We start from the raw sequence: 26,191 nt of genomic DNA, 5'->3' as shown, positions 1-26,191 counted from the left end.
TGCTTGTGTCTAATGTTTGGAAACATTGGGCAACTCCTGTCAAGCTAATCACTGCAGCTGGAAGCCTTGTATCCATACAAAACATAATAAAACGTAACATAACAAAACAACATAATGACGAGAACAGGCCATTCAGCCCAACAATGCTCACCATTTTCCAACCACTGAAGTGTACCTAGTGCTTGGTTTATCTACGAACTAGATAGCATCTAGTACCGCATCAAGCCTGGTCTTCAAAACCCTCAGAGTTTCTGCCTGTACTACATGACCTGGCAAGCTATTCCACACAGCGACTACTCTCTGCGTGAAAATGCTTTCTAACGTCTGTGCGGAATTTACTTTTTGTTCATTTCCATTTATGTCCCCTCGTTGTACTAACAGAACTCAACCTGAAGGACCTCTCATAGTTCACTTTGTCAATCCCTTTTATGAACCTTTCTTGTGTCCTTCCTCTTAACCCATGGGAATCAGACCATAAAAGCAGGAATGCTTACAATTAGCATTGAACTCATGGAACAATAAAACAGGGGATACATACAGTGTTGCATGAAACAGACTTTAAAATGGGATTGGGGGGGGGGGGAGGGGGCGTACTTACGGTCTGCGTTTTTCAAGGACTGTTTCTTTTTGGAAGGTTTGGAGATGACCTTGATCCTCTTGCTGAGGAAGACGCCGATGTCGGCGCTGTTGCCGTAGAACATCTTGACGGACAGCATGAAGTGTTTTCTCTTGTCTGAGTCCGATATGTACAAAGTTTTGGCTGTGCAATAGTTCTGCAGAGGAGGGGAAAGGGAGGCCTAGCGATTAGCTCTAGCCGCAGCCACACACATTACATCACAGGCATTTAGCAGACGCACTTATCCACAGTGAGTTACACAACTTTTTACATAGCATTTACATTGCATCCAAGTATACAGCTGGACTTATACTGAAGCAATGCAGGTTAAGTACCTGGCACAACAGCAGTATCCTACCTGGGAATCGAACCTGCGACCTTTAGGTTACAAGACCAGTCCCTTCCCCATCACGCTACACTGCCGCCCACACAGAGTCAAATGAGGATGGATACACAGTGAAGGCCGCTCAGTCGTGGGCGAACGAGTCGCAGTCGCCGCTCAGTGAAGCGACTAGCGAGGGCAGGCGTAATTAGCGGGATTCGTTCGCAGCTGTGGGATCGCTGCTGGCGATCGTTAAATGAGCCGGATTCGTCAGGGGGCTGCATCGGCATCTTGCCATTTGAGGACTGAATTAGAGGCTTTCAGAACAGGTTGACAGAAGCCCGGGACCCTATTCCCGTGCATTACGTATTTTCTGATTGACTTCACATAGTGTGTACTGTGGTACACACATTTTCTCACGCTGCGGATACCACAGCAAACAGTGACGCTGGTCCATACATGACTTTACAATTATACATGTTGGTGCCCTGCCGTACTGACACACACTGTTTGCTGATACCCTGCTGTGCTAACAGAGTGTTTATTTTGGCACATGTTGCTACACATCTGTTCTGAGTGTGCTTGTTGGTACTCAGCTGTGCTAACAGAGTGTGTTTGTTGGTACCCTGCAGTACTGATGCAGAGTGTGTTTGTTGTTACCCTGCTGTACAGACAGAGTGTGTTTGCTGGTGCCCTGCAGTACTGACTCAGAGTGTGTTTGCTGGTGCCCTGCTGTACTGACTCAGAGTGTGTTTGCTGGTACCCTGCTGTACTGATGCAGAGTGTGTTTGCTGGTGCCCTGCAGTACTGACTCAGAGTGTGTTTGCTGGTGCGCTGCTGTACTGACGCAGAGTGTGTTTGCTGGTGCCCTGCAGTACTGACTCAGAGTGTGTTTGCTGGTGCCCTGCTGTACTGACGCAGAGTGTGTTTGCTGGTGCCCTGCAGTACTGACTCAGAGTGTGTTTGCTGGTGCCCTGCTGTACTGACGCAGAGTGTGTTTGTTGGTACCCTGCTGTACTGACGCAGAGTGTGTTTGTTGGTACCCTGCTGTACTGACGCAGAGTGTGTTTGTTGGTACCCTGCTGTACTGATGCAGAGTGTGTTTGCTGGTGCCCTGCAGTACTGACTCAGAGTGTGTTTGCTGGTACCCTGCTGTACTGATGCAGATTGTGTTTGCTGGATGCCCTGCAGTACTGACTCAGAGTGTGTTTGCTGGTGCCCTGCATTACTGACGCAGAGTGTGTTTGTTGCTAGCCTGCGGTCCTCACAGAGTATGCAGTTTGTCAGTACGCACCTTTCCCTCCAGGTTGAGCTGCTGCATCTCCTGGTCACTGTTCCCGATGCCGATGAAGGCGCAGGGCTGAGACTCCTGTTCCGAGCTGCCGTCCCGCTCCATCTGCTCCTTCTTTTTCTTCCAACCGCTGCCCATCAGGTATACACAGGGAGGGGGGCAGAAAAACCTGAGCAAAAACACAGTCAGTCAGTACACATGCACACACACATACTCACACGCACTCACACTAACACACACACTCCCTTGCTCACTAACACACTCACTCACTAACACTAACACACTCTCACTTACTAACACACACAATCACTAACACACTCACTTTCTCACTAACAAACTCACTCACTAACACTAACACACACACTCACTAACACTAACACACTCTCACTGACTAACACACTCACTCACTAACTAACACACTCATTCACACACACACAGCAATTTAATTTAAGATACTGTCACAAAGATGTTTTACAGGCAACGTCACCGCTTGGGGACGCTTTGCTGCAACAAAAAAAAGAGGCTTGCTATTCAGCTCATATTTTAGTAGTACACACAGCGCACACACAGCAGTTCTCCACACCAACACCAGATGGCAGCATTACACACCCTACACCATCGCGCAGGAAAATCTCAAAAACACGCGCAGACGCTATGATTTATCGGTGAATAAAAAAACAGTTTCCCTTCGTCAAACCCTTGAGCTCAAAGAACGAAGACGTTCAGGCAGGCCAATCGGGGTAGACATGGGGAGGGGGGCGGAGTGAAGGGAGGGGGGGTATTTTGATGAGAAATAGGCGAATCATCTCTGGGTTCAGCTATTAGTCACATTACGTGAGGCACCGGGGGGGAGGACAAAAACTGCGTGCCTAAAAATCATTTGAAAATAAAGCCACAGACCAAACTACGCAACCGGGCTTGGCCCATTTACTTTCCTCTCTTTGGCAAGTGAAGCGCGCCGAGCCCCGGCGTTTGATTTGTCATTCGGTGATGAATTTAGCGGAAGGGTTTTTTTTTTTCACTCCCTACTTCAGACAGGAGGGGAACTGCAGCTCATCTCTACAGACCTGTCTGCTTTCACATCCTGAAGGGAGAGGGAAAGACCGGCTCCTCCTCTCCCCCCCTCTCTCTCTCTCTCTCTCTCTCCTTTTCTCTCCATTCTCCCCCTCTCTCCCTCTCTCTCTTATTTTTCTCCACTGTCCCCCTCTCTCCCTCTCTCCCCCCCTCCCCCCCTCCCTCTCTCCCCATCACGCCGGTTCTGACGGGGCTTTTCCAGGAAATTAAAAGCACACGCCACGCAAATGCAGCTTGTGCTGCCAAATCAAAAGGCTATCAGACAACTTCCCCTAACCCTCACTGTGATTTCACCTCACGCACAACCACACACACACACAGCCACACAGAGCCACACATGCACACAGCCACACACACACATGCACAGAGCCACACATACACACACACACAGCCACACACGCACACAGCCACACACACACACAGCCACACACACACACACACACATGCACACAGCCACACACACACACACCCACACATGCACAGAGCCACACATGCACACACACAGCCACACATGCACACTGCCACACACACACAACCACACACACACACACAGCCACACACGCACACAGCCACACACGCACAGAGCCACACACGCACACACACACAGCCACACACGCACACAGCCACACACGCACACAGCCATGCACACAGCCACACACACATGCACAGAGCCACACACACACACACACAGCCACACACGCACACAGCCACACACACACACACACACATACACCCACACATGCACAGAGCCACACACACACACACACAGCCACACACGCACACAGCCACACACACACACACACACACACAGCCCCACACACACATACACCCACACATGCACAGAGCCACACATACACACACACACACACACACACAGCCACACAGCCACACACACACACACATACACAACCACAAACACAAAAAAAGCCACACACACATGCACACACATACAGACACACATACACAAAGCCACATACACACACACATACACAGAGCCACACACACACACAGTCCCATACACAGAAAACAGGGGGCCTCATATCAAGTATGGGTGAGTGTGAGTGAATAATTTTTTGAACGCGCATGTTTGTGTTCGTGAATGCGTGCGTGTGTGTGTGCATGTATATGTGTATACGTGCATGCACGCGCGTGTACGTGTGTGCCTGCCTTTATGTGCGTGAGCGCATGCGTGTCTGTGTGTATGTGTGTGTGCGCGCACGTGCGTGTGCATGTATGTGTGCGTGTGTGTGTGTGTGTACGTGCACATGTGTGCATGTGTGTGTGTGTGTGTGCACGCACGTGCGTGTGCATGTATGTGTGCGTGTGTGTGTGTGTGTGTGTGTGTGTGTACGTACACATGTGTGCATGTATGTGTGTGTGTGTGTGTGTGTACGTGCACATGTGTGTGTGCATATGCACATGCGTGGCGTTTGTGCGCGCGACAGCGTTGTTTTGCGTTTGGGCAGAAAGGCCTCCGCTCTCCCACACGGCTCTTCTGCTGCGGAGACTGGGTCTACCCGGAGCAGCCGCGCGGCTCACTGACTTTAAATGGAAGGGAAAGAGTCCCTTCCCTCTCCCCTCTCCTCCCTCCCACCCCACCCCCCGCGAAAACAAGACCAGCGTCCAAGTCTGGCTCCGCCGCGCAGATCAGCCGGCAGATACTCCCGAAGCCGTCGCACGCACCGCTCGGCCCCGACCGGCCCGGGAAGAGGAGGGGCCGCTGACGCAGTCAGAGAGAGAGAGAGAGAGAGAGAGAGAGAGAGAGAGAGAGAGAGAGAGACCCTGAGGGGGCCCGGGCCAGGTTCCTGCACTGCCAGCCCAGTGAAGGTGTGACCAGGCCGCAAAGTGACACTCTGCCTGTGGCCCCACGCCTGAGCCTGCAGTAGAAACTGAGGCAGTGAAGTGGTGCCATCGCTAGATCAACAGAGCTGGAGTCAAACCCTCAACCCCCCCCCCCCCCCCAGGCCTGAATGCACAGTCCTCCAGTGTGAGGTCCTTTTGAACAGAGAACGCGGAGTCTGCGGTTTGACTGATGTCTTACCTCTTTTCGTTGCCGTAAGATTTCTGTGCAACCTTGGCGTGTAGAATTAGTACTGTTTGATCCCCTCTCTCCTTCAGGTAATTCCGCATGGCTTCTCTGCAAGGGGGAAAGAGAGAGAGAAAGAGAGAGAAAGACCCATTGAAAATCAACTGTACAACAATATCTGCTTGTGTATGTGGCATGCGTATGTGTAACCGTTTGCATGTATGCATAACAGTGTGTATGAGAGACCGCGTGTGGAACAACCTTCACTGGGAACAATAACTTACAGAGTCCTTAATGGAAAAGCCCTGTGCAGCACGAGGGGAGCCATTCAATTAACAAGAAAACTGGACTGCGTTAATCTGCAGCGCTATAATACCTCAGCACTGCGGGGGAACAAACACAAAGAAACCCGCAGAGCAGCCAGGGCAGTGAGAACCGAGCAGCAAGCAAGAGGGGAGGAAAAAAAAGCCAAGACGTCCCTTCAGATCACTTCAGAGAAGCAGGGCTCGGCTTCCTGCGGACCCACTGCCGAACGCTTGCCTGACTGACGGGACCCACACTCCCAAGCGCGACACGCAGAGCTCGTCCCCAGCGCCGAGCAAAGACGGCAAGCGCTGCGGTGAGCGTTAGCTGCGCTACCCGGTACGAGCGGCATGCTACCCACACCCCGCGGGGCTGGGGTCGGAGGTCACAGAAGGGGTGAAGAAAATGAGAAGGGGAGGGAGGGGAGAGGAGGGGGAGAGGAGGGGACGGGAGGGGAGGGGGAGAAACGGTTTGCTCGCGCAGATGTCGGTGACACATGACACGGCGGGCCGGTGGAGAGGGACGCGGAGCGAGGCCAGGACCCCCGGGCCCCCCCGGCCCCCCGGCCCCCGGGCCCCCCTACACCAACACACCGCCACGCTCAACCAAGACCGGCATCGCGCACATTACAGACGGCCTTTTGTTATGGAAAATGGACTGCCCTGACACCCCCCCACACACACACACACACACACTTCAGACTACTCTAACCCCCCCCCCACACACACACTTCAGACTGCTCTAACCCCCCCCCCAATCTCAGACTACTTTAACTGCCCTACCTCAAATTACCCTAACCCCCCTTCCTCAGACTACCCTAACCCCCCCTACCTCAGACTACCCTAACCACCCCTACCTCAGACTACCCTAACCCCCCCTACCTCAGACTACCCTAATCCCACCTCCTCAGACTACATTAACTCCCACCACCACCACCCCCCCCACCACACACTACCCTAAAAATGAAAGAGAACAGGAGAGGAAAGGAGAGGAGAGGAGAGGGTGATGGAACCCACTGCCCTGTAGTCAGACCGTCAGAGCACACTTATTTAGAGGGGGGCCAGGAGACCCCTTCATTCCCAATGTCCGCCACACAGAGGCAGGCAAACACACCTCCACCTTCCTCTCATTTCAGTGTGTGTGTGTACCACCTGCCCACAGCACTGAGCCAGCCCAGGAGCCCTGCTACGTACTCTGCTTTCACATCCAGACTATTATTCTGGAGCAGCAGCGGTTACAGCAACAAATCCCAGCTGTAACAATGCAGCTACAGCTCTCCAGCAGGGCTGCCTGTGCTACACATTACATCCTGCTGTATTATGTATTATGCAAGTTAACCAAGCACATAATGGCATCTACCCAATAAAAAAGTGCTAACTATTACACTATTACTGTTACAGGTCACACAGTACTACAGGAGAGGTAGTGACTGTTTTACACCGTACAGGCCACACAGTACTACATGAGAGATAGTGACTATTTTACAATGTACAGGCTACACAGTACTACAGGAGAGCCAATGACTCTCTTACACTTTACAGGCTACACAGTACTACAGGAGAGCCAGTGACTCTTTAACACCCTACAGGTTACACAGTAATACAGGAGAGCCAGAGACTATTTTACATTATACAGGCCACACCAGTGAATATTACGCACAACAGGTCACACAGTACACATCACTGAAAAGAATACATCACTGACCAGTAACATTTTAGTGTCAGTTACATGGTTAGGAGGATGAGATTGGGCAGGTTAACTGCTCTCTACAGCCCTGTTTTCATCAAGCCAACAGATGGTTAGGCAGGAGCCAAAATGGAGGGTGTCAACGCACCCTAAACACGCTGGCCAACACAGGCCTCCTCTCTCCCTGGCCCCAGTTTATTTACAGGCCCGACACGCAGAGTGGATTGCGAGGGGAAAGAACAGTAGAGGGACCGACAGCATGTGAAACTGAAAAAACTGACGACGGTTTCACAGAAAGGGGAGGCGGCAGAAGCCGCCAACAGTTAGGGAACTTCCCGCACCTCTCATGTGCGGAGGACTAAAATCACAGCTGATCTGATTTCAGACGGGGAAGGAGGGAAACGAGAATTTCACTGGCACCCGCCGCCACTCCCACTCCCACAGAGGACAGAGAGAGCGCATTCAGACAGGCTCACAGACGGGCGCAGTCAGAAATGCCAAGCGCACTCAGACAGAGACAGACACGTCTAACGCACTCGCACCGGGGCAGCCCGCACTCAGACTGAAACCAGATCAACTGAGCCAGTCACAGACACCTCATTCAGATACAGAAAATGGCCTCGACAGACAGACAGACAGACAGACAGACAGACAGACAGACAAAAAGAGATAGAAGCTCATCATTAATTCAGCAGCTGCCCTGTGTGTGTGTGTGTGTGTGCGCATGCACAAGCGTGTCTGTGCGTGTGTGTGCGTGCACATGTGTGTTTGTATGTGTGTGTGTGCCTGCTTGTGTGTGTGTGTGTGCGTCTGTGTGTGTATGTGTGTGTGTGTGTGTGCGTGTGCGTGTGTGTGGTGCGTGTGCGTCTGTGTGTGTGTGTGTGTGTGTGTGTGTGTATGTGTGTGTGGTGTGTGCGTGTGTGTGTGTGTGTGCATGCATGTGTATAGGGGGGTTAGGAACAGAGCAGACAAGCATCTGCCCAGGGCATCTGTCGCAGCGTCTTTAGCAGAGAGGTCCCAGAGTTTAGGGAGGGGGAAGGAGGGGGGGGGGTTCTACCCCCTATGAACCCAGAGAGGACAGGGTCACTCTACGCCCCTTACACACAACCACGCACACACACGCACACTCACATGAACACACACACACACACACAGATACACACACACGCATGCACGCATATAATCAAACATAACGAAAAAAACACACACACACACATCTCAATAAAACAGGTATCACTTCCCAAACAGAAAGAGAATCACATGACGCTGCTCACTGCCCAACATAACAGCAACACTGAGAGAGACAGAGTGTGCATCACACACAGCGTACACGCCATACGGCTACACAGCGTACAGTGCCATGAAAAAGTATTTGCCCCCTTCCTGATTTCCTCTACTATGGCGTATTTGACACACTGAATGGTTTCAGATTTTTAGGCAAAATTTTATAGCAGAAATGCTGCATTTTCTTTACTCCATCAGTGTTGGATCAGTGTTGTCCAAAAAGTTCCACTTTTGAATCCATAGTCCATAGAACATTATCCCAAAAGGAGATGAGATATAGGCTCGGGGATCAGCCAGGTCCTCTTTTGCAAATGTGAGATGAGCACTGATGTTTCTCATGGTTAGCAGTGGTTTCCACCTTGCTCCTTTCCCAAGAATCCCATTTTTGCCCAGTCACTTTCTTATTGTGGAGTCATGAACATGACCTTACCTGTGGCCAGAGAGACCTGCAGTTCTTTGGATGTCCTGGAATCTTCTGTTACTTCCAGGATGAGTTCTCTCTGCACCCTTAAAACAATTTTGGCAGGACGGCCACTCCTGGGAAGATTCACCACTGTTCCAAGTGTCCTCCATTTGGAGATAATGGCTCTCACTGCGGTTCGGTGGAGTTCCAGAGCCTTAGAAAAGGCTGTGTAACCCTTTCCAGATTGATATATTTAAACTTTTTTCATATCTCTTTTGGAATTTCCCTTGATCGTGGCACAGTGCTGCTGCAGAAACTTTGCAGTGACTACCATTCTGATGGTAAGGTTCAATATGAATGTGGTTTGGATTCAACAGGGTTGGCTACAATCAAGCCTGGTGGTGTTCAATCAGCTGAATCCAATTACAAATTAAACTAGGTAAACTGGTTGGATGATATGGGTATGTGATAACTTTTTTCATTAAATGAATGAAATAATATTTAATGTTTTTTTGTGTTTACTCAGCTTCCCTTTACCTAATATTACATTCTGCCTAAAGATCTGAAACCATTCAGTGTGACAAATATGCAATAATAAAGGAAATCAGGAATACTTTTTTCACAGCACTGTACATCAAACAAAGTGTACCCCACACAACAATACAGTGTACACCACACAGCTACACAAACACCTCCATACTGTCTGTCTGAAAGTGTGCCCATAAAGTCACACTGACATCAGCTTTCACAAGTTCCATCATTGGCGCTAATATTATTTTTTTCATCATGAGCCTCCATGATCAAAAAAAACACAAAGCTTTATTGATAGGTGGCATCAAGGCATAAACCAGACAGAAACAAAAGAGGTCAGTAACCCACACATTAGGTAGGCTACAAAACGCATGTCAGCAAACGCATGCAAGAAACACGGTTGCCCACGGTTGCTTGGCTCCTTGCCACTAATGGAGAAATGAGCTCTACACCCGCAGAGTGTGCGGCCCCCCCACAGCCCTGCCAGTGTTGACCTCATGACCCGGCCCTCCCTAAAAAAAAAAAGGCCAGGAGAATCTAGGCCCTCCAGAGCAAACACACAGGAGGGAGTGGAACTAAACAAGCGCATCGTAGGCGTGGGGGGGGGGAGCACGTAATGGAGCGCACGCTCTCAGTCTCGCGCCCCTCGCACTGCTGGCGGCAGAACGCAGATAACAGTCAAACCGCGAAGCGCGGCGTCTGCACGGCGCGGCCCACGCGGCCTCGCAACCCAGGGGCTGCAGGGTCTACTCCCAGGAGAGACAAAGCTTTGGCGCCAATCGTTTGCTAAGCAGTTCAATCGCGACGCCGCGTAAAATCAACATCCGTTGCCCGAGTAACCGCACCCGAACGGTGAACGTGTGTAACCTTTTTCTAACGCCCGTTAAAGGCCGCAATGCTGTGGGGACTCGGCATACAAGTACTTCAGGGCACATCAAAAATGAGAGGAAATATAGTAAGATTTGTGTCAGACAAGTGTTGGCCATCACTCAATGAATCAATTCTGTTTGGATTTTATACAGCGCCACTTCACACCAGGGTGGCCCAGAGCATCGTGCTCTTCAGAAGGGACCTAAGTGGTGCGTTAGGTGACTGTGTTGAGGCCTGTGGCGGTGTTGGGAGGCGATAGCAGAGGTGTTAAGAGCACGGGCTCGTCCTGAGGGTGAGGAGGCGGGGCCTTACCTCGTCAGGCGCTGTGGCTGAGGGCGCTCCCCGAACTTCCTGCAGAGGAAAACAAAAGAGAGAAGACTTCAGTTTACTCTCGCTTTCTGAGACACGGCTGTAACACACTGACATACGCACACACACATCAACTCTCTCTCTCTCTCTCTCTCTCTCTCTCACACACACACATCAACACTCTCTCTCTCTCTCTCACACACACATCAACACACTCTCTCTCTCTCTCACACACACATCAACACTCTCTCTCTCGCACACACATCAACACTCTCTCTCTCTCTCACACACGTGCACACACACATCAACACTCTCTCTCTCTCTCTCTCTCTCTCTCTCACACACACACACACACACATCAACACTCTCTCTCACACACGTACGCACACACATAAACACTCTCTCTCTCTCACACACACGTACACACACACATCAACACTCTCTCTCACACACACGTACGCACACACATCAACTCTCTCTCTCTCTCTCTCACACACACACATCAACACTCTCTCTCTCACACACACGTGCACACACACATCAACACTCTCTCTCTCGCACACACATCAACTCTCTCTCTCTCTCACACATACGTGCACACACATCAACACTCTCTCTCTCTCTCTCTCACACACACACACACATAAACACTCTCTCTCTCTCACACACGTACGCACACACATCAACACTCTCTCTCACACACACACGTACGCACACACATAAACACTCTCTCTCTCTCTCACACACGTACGCACACACATCAACACTCTCTCTCTCTCTCTCTCACACACACACACACACATCAACACTCTCTCTCTCGCACACACGTTTGCACACACGTACGCACACACATAAATCTCTCTCTCTCTCACACACGTACGCACACACATCAACACTCTGTCTCACACACACACGTACGCACACACATCAACACTCTCACGCACACACATACACACATCAACACTCTCTCTCACACACACGTACGCACACACATCAACACACTCTCTCTCACACACACACAGACACAAACACTCTCTCTCTCACACACATACACACACACAAACACAAACACATACACACACATAAATTTTTCTCGCAAACACTCTCTCTCACACATACCCACATACGCAAACACACACACACACACACACTCATGTTCACACACACTCGCACACAAACACACGTGCAGAAGAGACAGAACTCCCGCTTTCTTGTTCACACAACCGTAACACAAACTTAAGCAGGCAGACACACACAGGCGAGTACACACACGCGGTAAGAGAAGAAAGCTTAGCTTACTCCTGCTTTTCGCATGACACATCCGTTCCACACCCTTTCACAACCTCTCAACACGTTTCTGAGATGAACCGTCCTTCTCAACCAAACATGGACCACAGCGACCACATTAGAGTTCAACAATGCCAGGTCACACGTGTTATGAGAAAGAGCCCGTAGCTATAGCTACGTTGCCTTGCTATCACACAAACAAACAGAGGAAGCAATTCTTCACTATTTTTTTTTATTTTTCCATTTCATTTTTTTTACTTTCACACTGTGAGATACAGTAAGATATCCCCTACACCATGTGGTCACCCAAACCTCCCCTTTCAAAAATAAGACGACAGAGCTTATCACTTGTTCATCTCTGTTTGCACACACCAACAAAATTGCTACCAAGGCCACCGGTCACACAAGGGGAACAGCGTTTTCACCAGGAGCCACGATGCTCTCCACTCCATCAGGCTACGTTACAAGCATTTAACAAGAGCTCTTATCCAGAGCGACATAGCCTACACACATTTTTACATACCATTCACAGCTGGATATGTACTGAAGCAATTAAGGTTAAGTACCTGGGATTGAACCTGTAAAGTCCTTAGCCATTATACTACACTGCCAATGTGAAAGTCAGACGTGAACTGAAGGGGGAAGAAAAATCACAATTCAAATGAAGCATCTTTGCCATCACACTTTGCCATAGCTCTTAATATTTTGCCAAAGGAAAAAAAAAAAGGCCAGTGGAAAAGAAGGAAAGACATCCATCCACTAGGGGGCGGTGTACAATATCTGGCTCTGTCTTTTATATTCCAGCTGTTCTACAGCACCAGAACAAACATCTGAATTTCTTCAATCTCTGATCTGAGTAGTGGCATCACCTCAAAATTGGTCACATTAACTCGGTGTCTATAGGTCCCAGTGTCCCAGCCATCACAGTGAAGGACAGGCAGTGTCTGTCGGTCACAGTGCCGGACAGACAAGCGTCCCACAGTCACACTGTCCGACAGCTGTAGTGCATGACAGTCACAGCTCATGCGTCAGGGTGTGTCAGACACAATGTCTGACAGATGAGGTGTTTGGCCGTTCCGGTTCATGAGAGCTGCAGAGTCTGACAGTTGCGGTCAATGACAGTGTCTGACAGTCACAGCGTATGAAGGTCACAGTGACAGATAGTCACAAAAACTCTCAATCCCAGTTAATAGCAGCCACTTTTACAGTTTCGTGCTGGGCAGCATAAAAGATGGAAAAAAAACAGTACAAAATGATGCTTTCATTTAAAAAGTGGCCCTGAAGTTCAGACTTCTATCAGGGGAGGATATTCACAAAAGCGTGATACAGTGAAATGTGTAAAATTCCAGATGAAAAGACTATCTCTCCCTGGGAAAACCAGCCGCTTTTCCCAGCAGTAGCAGCGTTTCTCAGTCTCTCAGAAACCTGTAGAGAACGGTGCTGAAGGCAGTCTGAAGAATAACTGAACACAGAGGAAGGACATCATCAGCCTATCCTGCCTCAAACAGCTTTGAGGCCTGCACAGTCAAAACAACACATTGCACTTAACATCGTTTAACAGTTTCACTACAGAAGAAGCAGTTCGACAGATGCAAATCCAGTTTCCTTTCTTTCTTCCTGCTTATTTTAAAACTGTGCGCTCGTGTTACTGTAAGTACAACATTACAAAGCTGAATAGATGTGAAAGTTCTAGACTCCGTCCTCTTGTCATCATGCTAAACCACACCCAATTAGCATGTTGGACACGCCTACAAACCCACCTGCACCCCCTCCCTCCCCTCCCCCGCCCTTCATGTAAAAACCAATGCAGACAGTGGGTAAAAGGTCAGAGAATAAAACTGCCCCCGAATGACTGTTCATACGTCACACCACTGTGAAACTTTCCCTTCCAGCCCACGCTAGTGTTCTGAGAGAGTGCTCTCCTGGAAACAGCATACGACAGGTGCACAAAGGGCCAGGTCTCCTTTAAGGCACCTGGTGACATTTCTTGTTCTGTTGTGCCACCGAGGAAAAAAAAAGGTTTTGTCAAATGAGCTTGTCGTGCCAGGAAAACGTATGACACTGAAAATGAGCGAAGCCAACGTTAGCTTTCAATCACAGGCTAGCTTGAACCGGTCAAACGGTTTTACTCTTCGATAAACACTGTTATATTACTGGATTGGAAACGTAGCTTTGTCATGTTTTAAGCAAGAAAATTCAGGAGGGAAAAAAAACACTGTAAAAGACCGATTTTACACAAAGCAACCCAAACAACTATAATTTGAAGGGAAAGAAAGCTGAGAAGTGCCGGAGAGCTAAAATAGAAGCGAGGCAGGTTCACCTACAATGGGCTGAAACGCGGAGTACAGGAGGGCTTGCCCACACCGAGCTAAATAGGGGAAATAATTAGAGGGGGAAAGAAATCAATGCGGTTCCCACGGCGAAACGCCGGGGCCGGGAAGGATAATGATTACAGGCCCCTCCATCTGCGGAAGAATAGAGCGCTGTGCCGATACTCTGCACTGAAGATGGCCATCGACCGTGCGGAAGAAATCCACGGCGATGAAGGCAGTCGTCCATAACGTCACACGCAGCGCTGAGCTGGGGCACGGGCACCGGCGGTCCACACGCCACGCCACGCCGGCCGACGGCACTGAAGACGGCCGCCTGCCGCATTCCGGATATCCACGGCAACGAGGACGGCGACCTGCAGCGGTGATCGACGGTTCCGTCTACGACCGCGAAGGACGTAAACGACGTCAGACGACGACGAGAGAACAGCGATGACTGATAAGTCCTATCTGCGGCACTGATCTAGAGCAGCGAAAGACGGTGATCCGTCGCCGATAAGGAGCAGTCGAGACGGCGGTCTGTTGACAACTGTACCGCAGCTGTGAAGACCAGGCCAGAAGCCACAGCGCCAGCAGCCTGCTCTTCAACGGTAGTGAAGAGTTTAACACATAAGACCGAAGACTGGGCTTTTGCAGAGAAGGCCAAGCGTTAGCAATGAAGAGAGTGATCTACAGCGCTTAGGTAGAAAGGGCAGCAACGTTCAGAAAAGCTGCTGGGGAGGGCCAGAGAGCTGACGTAAAATCCCAAAGCAGGCAAAAGCAGCTGAAACGCACCGAGACCCCTGAACCCCACCCCCCCTCCCACCCAACCCCCCCAACCCCCCCCCCCAACCCAAACTCCTCATGAAACCCGAGCGAGGCTTCTGCAACAGCGAGGCTTCTGCAACCTGCGTCTTTTCAGACCGGCCCGAGACGAGCCCTCAGCCGCGAGTCCATTTCCTAATGGGACTGGGGGGCACTGGATGGAAAAACGAAAACCTTTTTTGTTATTCTCCGTGCCGCGCGGCGTCGAAAGGGTCGGGCCGAGCGCAGGGACAGCGGGGTGCGGGGGGAACCCAAACCCGCGTCCGATCAGTACAGTGAGGGGTTCATTTAAAAAGCCTGCCGGGCTTTACGCCACGCATGCGTGTTCATGTCCACCAGCGAGCTCTTTATGTGTGTGAGACAGAGACAAGAGCCTGGGAGCGTGTGAGGGACAGAGAGCGTGCAACAGACAGGGAGCGTGCAAGAGACAGGGAGCGTGCAAGAGACAGAGCATGCGAGACAGAGAGAGCGTACATGAGATAGAGTGTGAGGCAGGGAGCGTGTGCAAGAGACAGTGAGTGGGCAAGAAACAGAGTGTGTAACAGACAGAGAATGTGTGTGAGACAGTGTGAGAGAGGGTGTGCGAGACAGAGAACGGGTGAGAGGCAGAAGGTGCCAGAGGCAGAGAACGAGTGAGAGACGGAGCGTGCGAGAGAGAGACGGAGCGTGCGAGAGAGAGAGGGCGTGCGCGAGACGGCGAAGGGCGTGCGAGAGACCGAGACGATTCGCCGTCCGCGTTTCAGTCATTCTGAAAGCCTGCTTTAGAGCAGCGCGCCGTTTTGCCATCAGTGCGCTTTCAGGCCTTAAACATAACCGCCCGGTCAGCGCGATTCACTCCGTTCAGTTTGAGTATGAGAGCGGAGGGGATCCCCTCGAACCCCTTACCGAACAGCGCCGCCACCGGCGCTGACCGCGGAAACCTCAGCTAGTAAATGCGCGGAGCGGGCGGCCCCGGCGTCACAACAGGTCGCCAGCTGCTCCTTAGCGACCCGCGCCCAACCCGGCGCATTTGGCGAGCCCTCCAGTGAGCGGACAGACATCGCCGTAGCAACCCGGGGAGAGCGATCCCGCCAACCACGCAACGGGCAACGGCGTTTTAGGAAATTTTTTTTAGCGGGTGAACTTTTCCCTCCGGCCCTTCTGTGGTCACGGCGGACCTCCTCTTGCTAAGACGCCGCGGCTCCAAACGTTTGCACAGCAGACGGAGAGGGGCTGCAGCCATTTTAAAGACACAGCAGCAGCACAGTCTGGGCCTGGGCCTGCTGGTGACGGCAGATCGTTCTAGAAGTCTCGATTCTGTCCGGTCGAGTAACCGCTACTCGCAACAGAGGGAACCGCTGAAGACTTGATTACTGTGACCAATTAAAGCACGAGTTCGTAGGTGGAATCGATCCATAAATTCCAAGCACTCCACATACCGACATGGAAAATAATTCAATTTGCCAACGAGATGGAAATTAAATTAATTCTGCTCAAATAAAGGGAGCATTATAGCACAGCAAGGATATTCACGATTGTCGGTGCGTCGAGATCCCTGGAAGATACTTAAACTGTCACAATGTTCAAAATCTTCGAAAACACCTCAAGCAGAAGGACGAGGCAGCGTCCTAAAACGGGTCCGAAGCTGGCCTCGGAAGGGTATTTCAGGGCCCGCGCTCTTCTGTTTGTTTGCTTGCTTTCTGGGCTGGTTTCCACACCTAAACCGCTTCGCACCAAAACCACAACCCCCCCCGCGCCCTCCCCCCAAGACTGCGCGCTTCTAGCAGCCCGGGCCTCGCCACCACAGCCAAGCTGCAGAAAAAAATCACACTCGTGTAAACAAGTTAACCCCATAATCTCACCCGGTCAAAGCACCCGGGAGCCCGAGCAGTTCTATTCACTCGATTAGCAACGACGTCCTCATCGGATCCAAAGAGGCAACGGAGCGCTGGTCTGGGATCAGGTAGCTCCAGCTCACATCCTGACCCATTTCATTATAAGCCGGCAGGTCAACGCTGATCCCAGATCAGTAGTTCTCCTCCGAAATGCAAGCAAGTCAGCCAGGCGCTGGTTAGATTTGCACTGAGCCGTGCCGAACTGAACCTAAATGAATGTTTCTAGGCCAATGGAACCGCTCAACGAGCAGGGGGGCTCTCTGAACCTGACAAGGGGCTGACATCACCGGGGTCGGATCAGCTCCGCTCCGCTTTGGCGCAGAGCACGCTGGGACGCGAGCGCGCGAAACACAGAGACGCGACCGCGACCGCGACCGCGGGGGGGAAGAGAGGCAGAAAACCGAAATAAACGCCGACTGCGCCGGGAACAGAAACTCAGCGCCGGATCAAAACCGGAGACGATAAAACCTCCGGATCCTTCTACGACCGCAGAGGAGAAACGCTGAACCGTGATTTACCCAACGGGATAACACTCAAAGGGAGCGGGGGGCAGGGGGATGGAGGGGGGGGTAATAAAAGGGGAAGAATAGTCAAAAAAACGGAGCGGGAAAAGAAAGTGCTGAGAAGCGCATGGACAGCCCGAGTGCGTTTCCTGGCCGACCCCCGCCGGCCGCAGGCTTTGATCTTCGGCTCAATGGCGAGGTGCGAAGACCATACCCAGAATTCTGCAGGGCCACTGGACAACTTCCTGTTCTCTGGGGCCCTGCCAGCGCCCCGGCGCTAAAAATACTGTCTGTCAGACACGAACCTTTTTTTTTTTCTTGGAACAATTCAATTTTTTGAGTGCTGACAACACGCACCGCCTTGCACAACCGCCCAAAGTTCTGTGGGGGGGGGGGGGGAAGTAAAAAATCAAACAAACGCAAACTTCAGCAGAACGCGGCGGGGTGACGTTTCCCCTCCGGTGCGGGCGCGAGGGCCACAGCGCAGGAAAGGGAAGTCCAGCGGGATTCGCGCTTCTCCGATCTGTTTTTCTCCCTTTTATCTGCTCTCCTTTCCTTCCTCCTTCCCGACGCCCGCTCCGTCCCCGGGTTCCCGCTCGGCGCCCCCCCCCCCCCGCTCGGGACCCCCGGGCCGCGAGGGAGAGAGCGGTGCGGCCCCGGACGCGGGTTCCAACATCTGATATCCCGGCCTTGACACCTTTAACGCAACGCGCTGCAATAGACGGCCATGAAATATAACATCAAGATAAGAAAAAGATGTTGCAACGCTTCACAAAGTGTGAGCATTTTCAGATTTTTCTGAACATAATTTCTATTTAATGTATTTATGATATTTTACGTAGAGATCACATCTATGCAATGTATCACAGTATAGCCTATTTACTTCAGTAAATGAGTGTCCTACGGCTCCAGACACATACACACGTGTGTGCGTGCAAACATGCAGAGACACACACACACACACACACACACAAATAATCCAATCCAGCTTTATCGTTTTTTTCCTCTTGCCTGTGTAACAAATAGCCTGCTGGAGACAGGTCTGCATTCACTTACTGCCAGGCAAGGAAAATTAATAAAATCGATGAATTACCAGTTCGTTATCTTCCTTCAAAAACATGTTTCTTTGCACCTTCCCCAAAGAAATGATGAAACTTCTGAGAATTTTCATCCTCATCCTTATTAACATTCAAGCGCCAGATCCAAGTACGTGATTATGATCTTCTGGTCTCTCGGTCCAAAGTCTTACTTTGACACCGGACACTGAGGATTTACGCTCGTAGTAAATCACTCGCTAGCTTATTTAAGAGGAGCAAATTAGCAGGCACGTAAAAGCCATATTTCAAGCCATTCTCGGCATGGCCATTTCTGCTCTGGAGAAAATGGATTGGGCCTAGGCCAGTGAGGCTGCAGTATGGGAGCATTACTGATGCGAGGTGAATATTCTGGTGAGGTCATCAAGTTTGTGTCCATGCAGAAGACCTTCCGTCTACCCGTCATGGGGAGTACAATTAAAAGGCAAGGGGAGGAGCCTCTGGTCTCGTCACTTCATACAGTCAGGCCCCACAACCAATGAACAAATCACAATCGCTACGGAGCAGATGAGTGACACTAGGAACAACAGGGTCCCTCAAAGACTGTGGCGGAATCGACAAGATAGTCGCACGATAATGCGGTAAGTTGTTGAAGAACGGTGTTGGCGACTCACAGATAGAATGTAGTCTGCCAGGGAACTCACTGGATGCACTGAGACCAAACATCTAAATTATGCATTAATCTTTACATTAATATTTGAGGAGCACCTGGGCATTAAGCAGCACAGCGAGCTTGAGAGTTAGTCGGGCAGAAGTATCCACCAAGCAGGCACTCTCGCACCCAGCGGGCCTCTCCGGCGTCTCGTAACCCTGGTCCCGGGGGCACGATGGGTACAGCTCGGCTTTCATTTCAGCTGAGCTCTTAATTAAGCCCAGTTAGCGCTGCTGGAGCCGTTAGCCGCTCGCGCACCTTTGTCTGATCCATCCCCATTCATCTCCGGCACTCTCTTAATGGGAGCAATGCGCGATCGCTCATTCTACTCGTTTCTTTTTTTCATCGATTTCCCACTCGCACAAATAAGGGGCAGCTGCTTCAATTAAGCCCAATTAGCAATTCAATTAATTGTTCTGCGGCCACACGAAACGGCTAATTACTCCTAATAAGGTTGAATACCTGATTGCTCAAATGCGTCGAGGCCGACACTGTAACAAAGAGGCTAACGCGTGATGGGCCAACTTCTTAATTGATATGAAATCCCAATCAGTGTCCAATTAGCCACCCAGTCAAACGTAGCCTAATTAATACAGAGCTCAGAGGTAATTAAAGCCAGCACGCACACTGTGCTCCCCCTATTGCCCAAGCAGGGGAGAAACAACCGTAGGAAACGCAGCCTCTCTCTCCCAGACAGGGTCCACATACGAGCGTACAACACAGTGCTGTCCAGGCTTATGCACAAAAGGCCCGGTGTGGGAACAGGTTTTTGTTAAAGCCCAGCACTAAGACGTCCAATTCTACTTTATCAAGGTCTTGGTTTTAAGTTAATTAGTTGAATCAGGCATCTTAGAGCAGGACTAAAACAAAAAACCTCTCGCACGCCAGCCCTTTTTACATAAGACTGGACACCCCAGTTATGATGCAACAGTTATGATGCAACATCGGCCAAAACGATGCCTGCGTGTCTCGAGTGGAGCGTGAACGAGGACTGGTGTTTAAGGTCTGGAGACTGACGCTCTGACACATAGGTAAGAGAGTGACTGCTGTGACCATGACACAATGAGCCATTATTAGTCATACTCTCTGGGCGGCAGGGTGGAGACAACGCTAGCAACCTTGAAGGTTTCAGGCCCGATCCCCGGGTAGGACACTGCCGTCGCACCCTTGAGCGAGCTACTCAACCTGCATCGCTTCGGTATGTATCCAGCAGCATAAATGGACGCCATGTTAAAAAAAAATGTTAAAGTTGCTCTTGATAAGGGCGTTTGCCAAATGCCCGCTCGGCACTTGCACACAAAAAAATAAATAAATAAATAAATAAACAGGAAGTGGTGGTGTTTTTTCCTCTGAGCGGTTCCTGGGGTGTGGGTGAGGGTGTGGGCGTAGTCCCGCACAAGCGCAGGGCGGCAGGGTTCGAACACGCGGTCGCGGTTTTACCATTTCAAACCCAGCGCAGTCTGACTCCACTCAGCCAGCGCGGCGGTATGGGTGCGAGGTCCCGACAAAGACCGACTACCGACCCGGAGGGGACGGCCGCTCCGTCCTGGAAGCCGTGCCGAATCACAGCACGGGCTTCCCAACAATCGGTCATCATCGGACGGTCGACGCTGGCGAATTAGCGGACGCCGGCCACTTCGAGAGCACGGGGGGTGCATGAAAGGGACTGCGTTTCTGAAACCGCGCGCGGCGGGACCGGGGTGGTGAAGCGGCCCGGGCCGATCCACCTGACAGGCCACTCCGTCACCGGGGTTCACGACCGCGCAGACGTCATTCCACCGACTTAACTGCATCTGGACCGGGCCCAGCCGGCATGGCGAAACCTGGCCTTTTTCCGTTTACATACTGAGCTCCGCCGCGCCGCCAACACAGCGCGCCAGACATCTGTCAGCGATTAGCTTTACGACTACCGCGATATTATAATATGGCTATCTGTTGCCTAATTACACGGAAAACCTTGACTAATATCAATTGTACTTCCCCTTTTGTAATGAAGAACACATTCAGAAGAATGAACTGAGCCTTTCTGACCGCAAGCTGACATTCTGGGAAAAAAAAAGTTTCACCGGATAGAACTGCGCTGTAATGGCGTACCTAGGCTACATTTAGCGATTCGACGGCTTAATCTATCCATTGAGTCAGAGGAACAACGTATGTGGTTAAAAAAAACTGTCCATTCCGTGGCTTTGGCTAGCCAATCTGATGAGCGCAAACAACAGCTACAGTACTCTGTGTGCAAGCATAGTTTCAAACTGAGGCCAAGGAGATAGGAAAAAGAAAATATGCAGCGCTTTTTTTCCCCCTTAATTACTCTGGAATGCCCCTACGCACACTGTAATAGTACAGAGTTCATTAAGATGGACGTGCTAAATTAAGTTTCAGATACCCTCAGGGGAAGCATCCTCAAAGGACATACAGCTGCTATGCAGCTCAGAGCATGAGCTGGTGCATCGACAAAAAAAACATCACACAGGGTGTTCATTTCAAGAGGAATTAGTCCAAGTCTACACACACACACACACACACACACACACACACACAGACACACACATACTGACAGAGAAACACACACAAACACAGACACACACACTTATACACAGATACACACACCCATACACACATGCACACACACACACACACAGAAACAGACACACGCACACAGACACACAAACACACATACACACGCACACAGACAGACAGACAAACACACATACAAACACAGACACATGCACACAGACACAAAGACGCACGCGCGCGCACACACACACACGCACACGCACGCACACACGCACACAGAAACAGACACACACACATACAGACACACACACACATACATACAGACACACAAAGACGCACGCGCACACACACACACACACACACATACACGCACACACGCACACAAAATCTTTGACAGGAAACTTTTCTCAGAACCGCAGAAATAAGCTGAGATAGAGGCAGGAAGGCATGAGTAAGGGCCACAGGGCCGATCAGGCCGTCAGCCCGCCCACTGAAGCCGGCGGAACAAACGCGGCCCCGCCCAGGGCCCGTGGATCCGCCACGTGAGCGCACGCGTGACCGTGAGGCTCAGAGTATCAAAAACCACATCAGAAAACAACCTGTCAGCTCGCCGCGCTTCGGGTTCACTGCGTCGTACGAAAAATCCACCCTGCATGAATAAATCACATGAAATTAGCGGTCGGCTATTCCCCTTTCACTGAAGCAAACGCGACAGACTGATCTTCCTGTCTGATAAAAACCCGTCACCATTCTGACACAAAGAGGAACAAACTGATGCAAGCACCACTGCAAACCATTTCCCCTCACTGGGCCACCGAAGTGCTAATACACTATGTGACCAAAAGTATCTGGACAGCCCTCGGTCTAGCGCTGTCTTTCATGGTTTGGGCTAGGCCCCTTGGTTCCAGTTAAGGGCAAATCTTAATGCCACGGCATACAATCGGCATAATACACGATTCTGTGCTTTCCCAACAGTTTGGGGAAGGCCCTTTCCTGTTTCAGCATGACCGGCCACACAGCGAGGTCCATCCAGAAATGGTTTTTGTCGAGAATGGTGTGGAAGTACTTGATTGGCTCTGTCCTGACCTCAACTTCATCCAACACTTTTACATTACATTACATTACAGGCATTTGGCAGACGCTCTTATCCAGAGCGACGTACAACAAAGTGTATAACCATAACCAGGAACAAGTATGACGAAACCCCTAGAGAGAAGGGATCACTTGGAAAGCCAGCTGCGAGCCAGGCCTAATCGTCCAATCGGTGCCCAACTTCACTAATGCTCTTCTGGCTAATTTTTTATTTAAATAACTGAACTAAAACCGGTGAGTAATACAACAGGCTTTACGATACTTTCTGTCCAATCACGTGCTTGGCAGGAGGAAACGTATGAATGCAGTGAACAATTTATATAGCCTATGCAAACACAGCTGGATGTTCATAAGAGCAGCTAAATGCTGTGTACTACACTGCAGGTACGCCCCTATCGGAATCTATCCCGTACCCTTACGATCACAAGTCACGCCGCATTATTCAGCCAAACTGCACTAGCACATCCGACTGCGCTCCAGAGCGCGCATACCAGGGCGAGCAGAGAGCTGCATGAGGTCTCTCTCTCTCTCTCTCTCTCTCCCGCATTGTGTTCCCCCTCAAAGAGTCCCACTCGAGCGCTGCCGCGCGCCAAACGCAGCGCCCTCCGTGTTCCGTTTGATTCGCCCCGGCGGGTTCTCAGTTTTACACGGCGAATGAACGTCTTCTTTCGGGAGAGCCCGGCGCGCGCGCAGCCTTTAGCTTTATAAAGATACAGCGAACGCAAACCACGACCGAAGCCTTCACAGCCCAGGCTAATCAGCGTCGGTCGGCCCGGACGACCACACCGCCTTAACTAGAGCGGTCTCTTTTTAAGCCAATCACAGAGTAGGTTCTTTTTTTTTTTCTTCGCAGAGGGTAGACTGACGGTCGCGGCCAACCGCCCGCCATGGGTGTGTTATTTCCCAGCGTTAAGACGTTCACGCCCACCCGCTACAGCGCGTCAGGTGGTTCCGTCCCACAGAATCCAAAACAGGGCTCATCAGTGTGAAGAGCTTCAGTGCAAGGGCATGGATGTTTTTTGAAAAAACCATTAACATACACCAACCTATATATTAATTCATTTTGCTCACAATCACATAGCCAATTAAATAAGGTCTACGACTTAATCTATTTCACAAATGTGAAACGGTAAAGTGATAAACTGGGCTCTCTACATGACCCCCGGAAGAGACGAATGGTTCAGAAGGCACAAACTCAGCCCCATCCCTCAGCCTGACCTATGGTAAGACAATCGCTCTTACCTCCTGAGCTATGTCGCCCCTGGCTGGTAGTCGAAGGGTTGCCGGTTCAAACCCCACTCTGGGCGTGTCGAAGTGTCCTTGAGCAAGACACCTAACCCCTAACTGCTCCGGCGAATGAGAGGCATCAATTGTAAAGCGCTTTGGATAAAAGCGCTATATAAATGCAGTCCATTTACCATTTGACCTGAATAGGACCACAACGGTCAAGCCAACGGAAACACGTCTCCGTAATAACCAAAGCAACGCGCAACCATTCAGGAAACGCAGAGGGCCAGCCCTCAGTCCGGGCGCGAGCGAAATGGCCGCGCTAGCCCGTGGCGGGGGCGCAGTTAGCGCCCGAGGTCTCCGCCACGGCAAGTCAGACCTCGAAACCAGAGGAATTCCATTTTGTGCACGAAAGGTCCTCGAAAGGAAGCGTCTGCATGAGAAACTGGAGAGCAGCGAGGAATGTCCGTCATCTTAAACCCCCCACACGAACCCCCCCCCCCCCCCCAAAAAGAAAAACCACAGTGTCATTCCAACCCTCAGAGCGAATATGAAGAGCGGATAAAGGAGACCGCAGGACGGGCTTCGCTGGGTCATTCCAGAACAGGGGGGTGGAGCAGTGTGTGTGCTAATACACACAGCACTGCTAAAGAGGGGCCCGGACTGTTCCTCTCTCTCACACACACACACACACACACACACACACACACACACACACTCTCACACACACACACACACACACACACACACACACACACACTCTCACACACACACACACACACTCACACACACACACACACACACACACACACACACTCTCACACACACACACACACACTCACACACACACACACACACACACTCACTCTCACACACACTCACACACACACACACACACACACACACACACACACACACACACACACACTCTCTCACACTCTCACACACACACACACACACACACACACACTCAAACACACACATGCACAAACACACACACACACTCACTCACTCACTCACTCACTCACTCACTCACTCACTCACTCACTCACTCACTCACTCACTCACTCACTCACTCACTCACTCACTCACTCACTCACTCACGCACGCACGCACGCACACACACCCAGCGAAGCTGTGGGGACTCGAGTGGCAGCCGTTCGGCACTTCAGCCTGCCCTCCACTGTCACACAGGGCCCGGGCCGATCGAGCCTCTACCTCTGTTTCCACTCTCTGTTTTATCCGTCGAAATCTGGCGCTCTGATTGGATGCACCTGGACGGCGTTACACAAGCGCTCTCTGCTTCGCTTCAAAACACGCAACATCATCATCAGAGGGTTCAGAGGAGCAACGGATGAAGGGGGTGAAGGGAGGGGGGAGGTGTATTCCAAAGCAAATTGTGGGGGGGGGGGGGTCGAGGGGGGATTAGCAAAAGCGAAAAAAGGGGGGAGACGGTTTTCAATTACAGCGCCCCCGGGGGGCGAGCAGGGATCTGCTTTTCGTTCCAGCGGAACTTCTCGTTATCCGAGAGACGGGGTTCGCTCCGCTATCCCGGCAGGCCGACCGCGGACGCTTCTGAGCCCGGCTCCGGGCTCCTCCGCGCAGGGCAGCGGTGTCAATCACCAGTCCCTTGTGATTGAAACCCTGCTGGGTTTCGCTGCGATTCGTTTAAGCCGCCGATTGGCCAAGGAGCTCCCCGCACCTCGTTCCCGAAGGCCTCAACCGGCCGCTCGCTTGAAAAGGAAACCGCAGAGACCGGCAGACGCCGCGGCCCTCCAGGACCGGTGATTGACAGCCCCTGACACGGAGGCGGCTCCTCGGAGGACGGACCGCGCCCGGCGTTCCGGCATCGCCCCGCCACGCGGCCCCGTGCGAACCCGAGCAGCGCCGCCCGAGAGGGGAGAGAACGGGCTGACAGTGTGATACATCACACGCCGGGGCCCTGGGGCAAAACGCTAAGCAAACGGGACCCCTGAAATGAGCGAGGTAAAAAAAAAGGTTTATACCTGGCTGTGCTGTCCCGCCTCCACCGCACCCCCACCCTAACACCCACACCTGCCCTCCAGGCCTCCCCTCATCATCTGTAAAGGGGTGGG

General features: G+C 51.3%; 1 protein-coding gene across 1 annotated transcript in view; it reads right to left on the bottom strand.

Moving 5' to 3' along the window:
- The window catches only part of rbpjb (recombination signal binding protein for immunoglobulin kappa J region b), a 55,647-nt gene that overhangs the window by 8,837 nt on the left and 20,619 nt on the right, over window positions 1-26,191 (bottom strand). The window contains exons 2-5 of the mRNA XM_035427339.1: window positions 10,719-10,757; window positions 5,345-5,440; window positions 2,233-2,398; window positions 599-773 (exon numbers count right to left, since the gene is read on the bottom strand). Coding sequence (XP_035283230.1) covers window positions 599-773; window positions 2,233-2,398; window positions 5,345-5,440; window positions 10,719-10,757 — 476 coding nt within the window. The remainder of the gene's footprint in view (window positions 1-598; window positions 774-2,232; window positions 2,399-5,344; window positions 5,441-10,718; window positions 10,758-26,191) is intronic.

The sequence above is a fragment of the Anguilla anguilla genome, chromosome 7, assembly GCF_013347855.1.
Source record: "Anguilla anguilla isolate fAngAng1 chromosome 7, fAngAng1.pri, whole genome shotgun sequence".
In the NCBI taxonomy this organism is placed as follows: domain Eukaryota; kingdom Metazoa; phylum Chordata; class Actinopteri; order Anguilliformes; family Anguillidae; genus Anguilla; species Anguilla anguilla.
The sequence above is the reverse complement of the archived record's forward strand: the minus strand, read 5'-3'. Positions and strand labels throughout refer to the sequence as shown.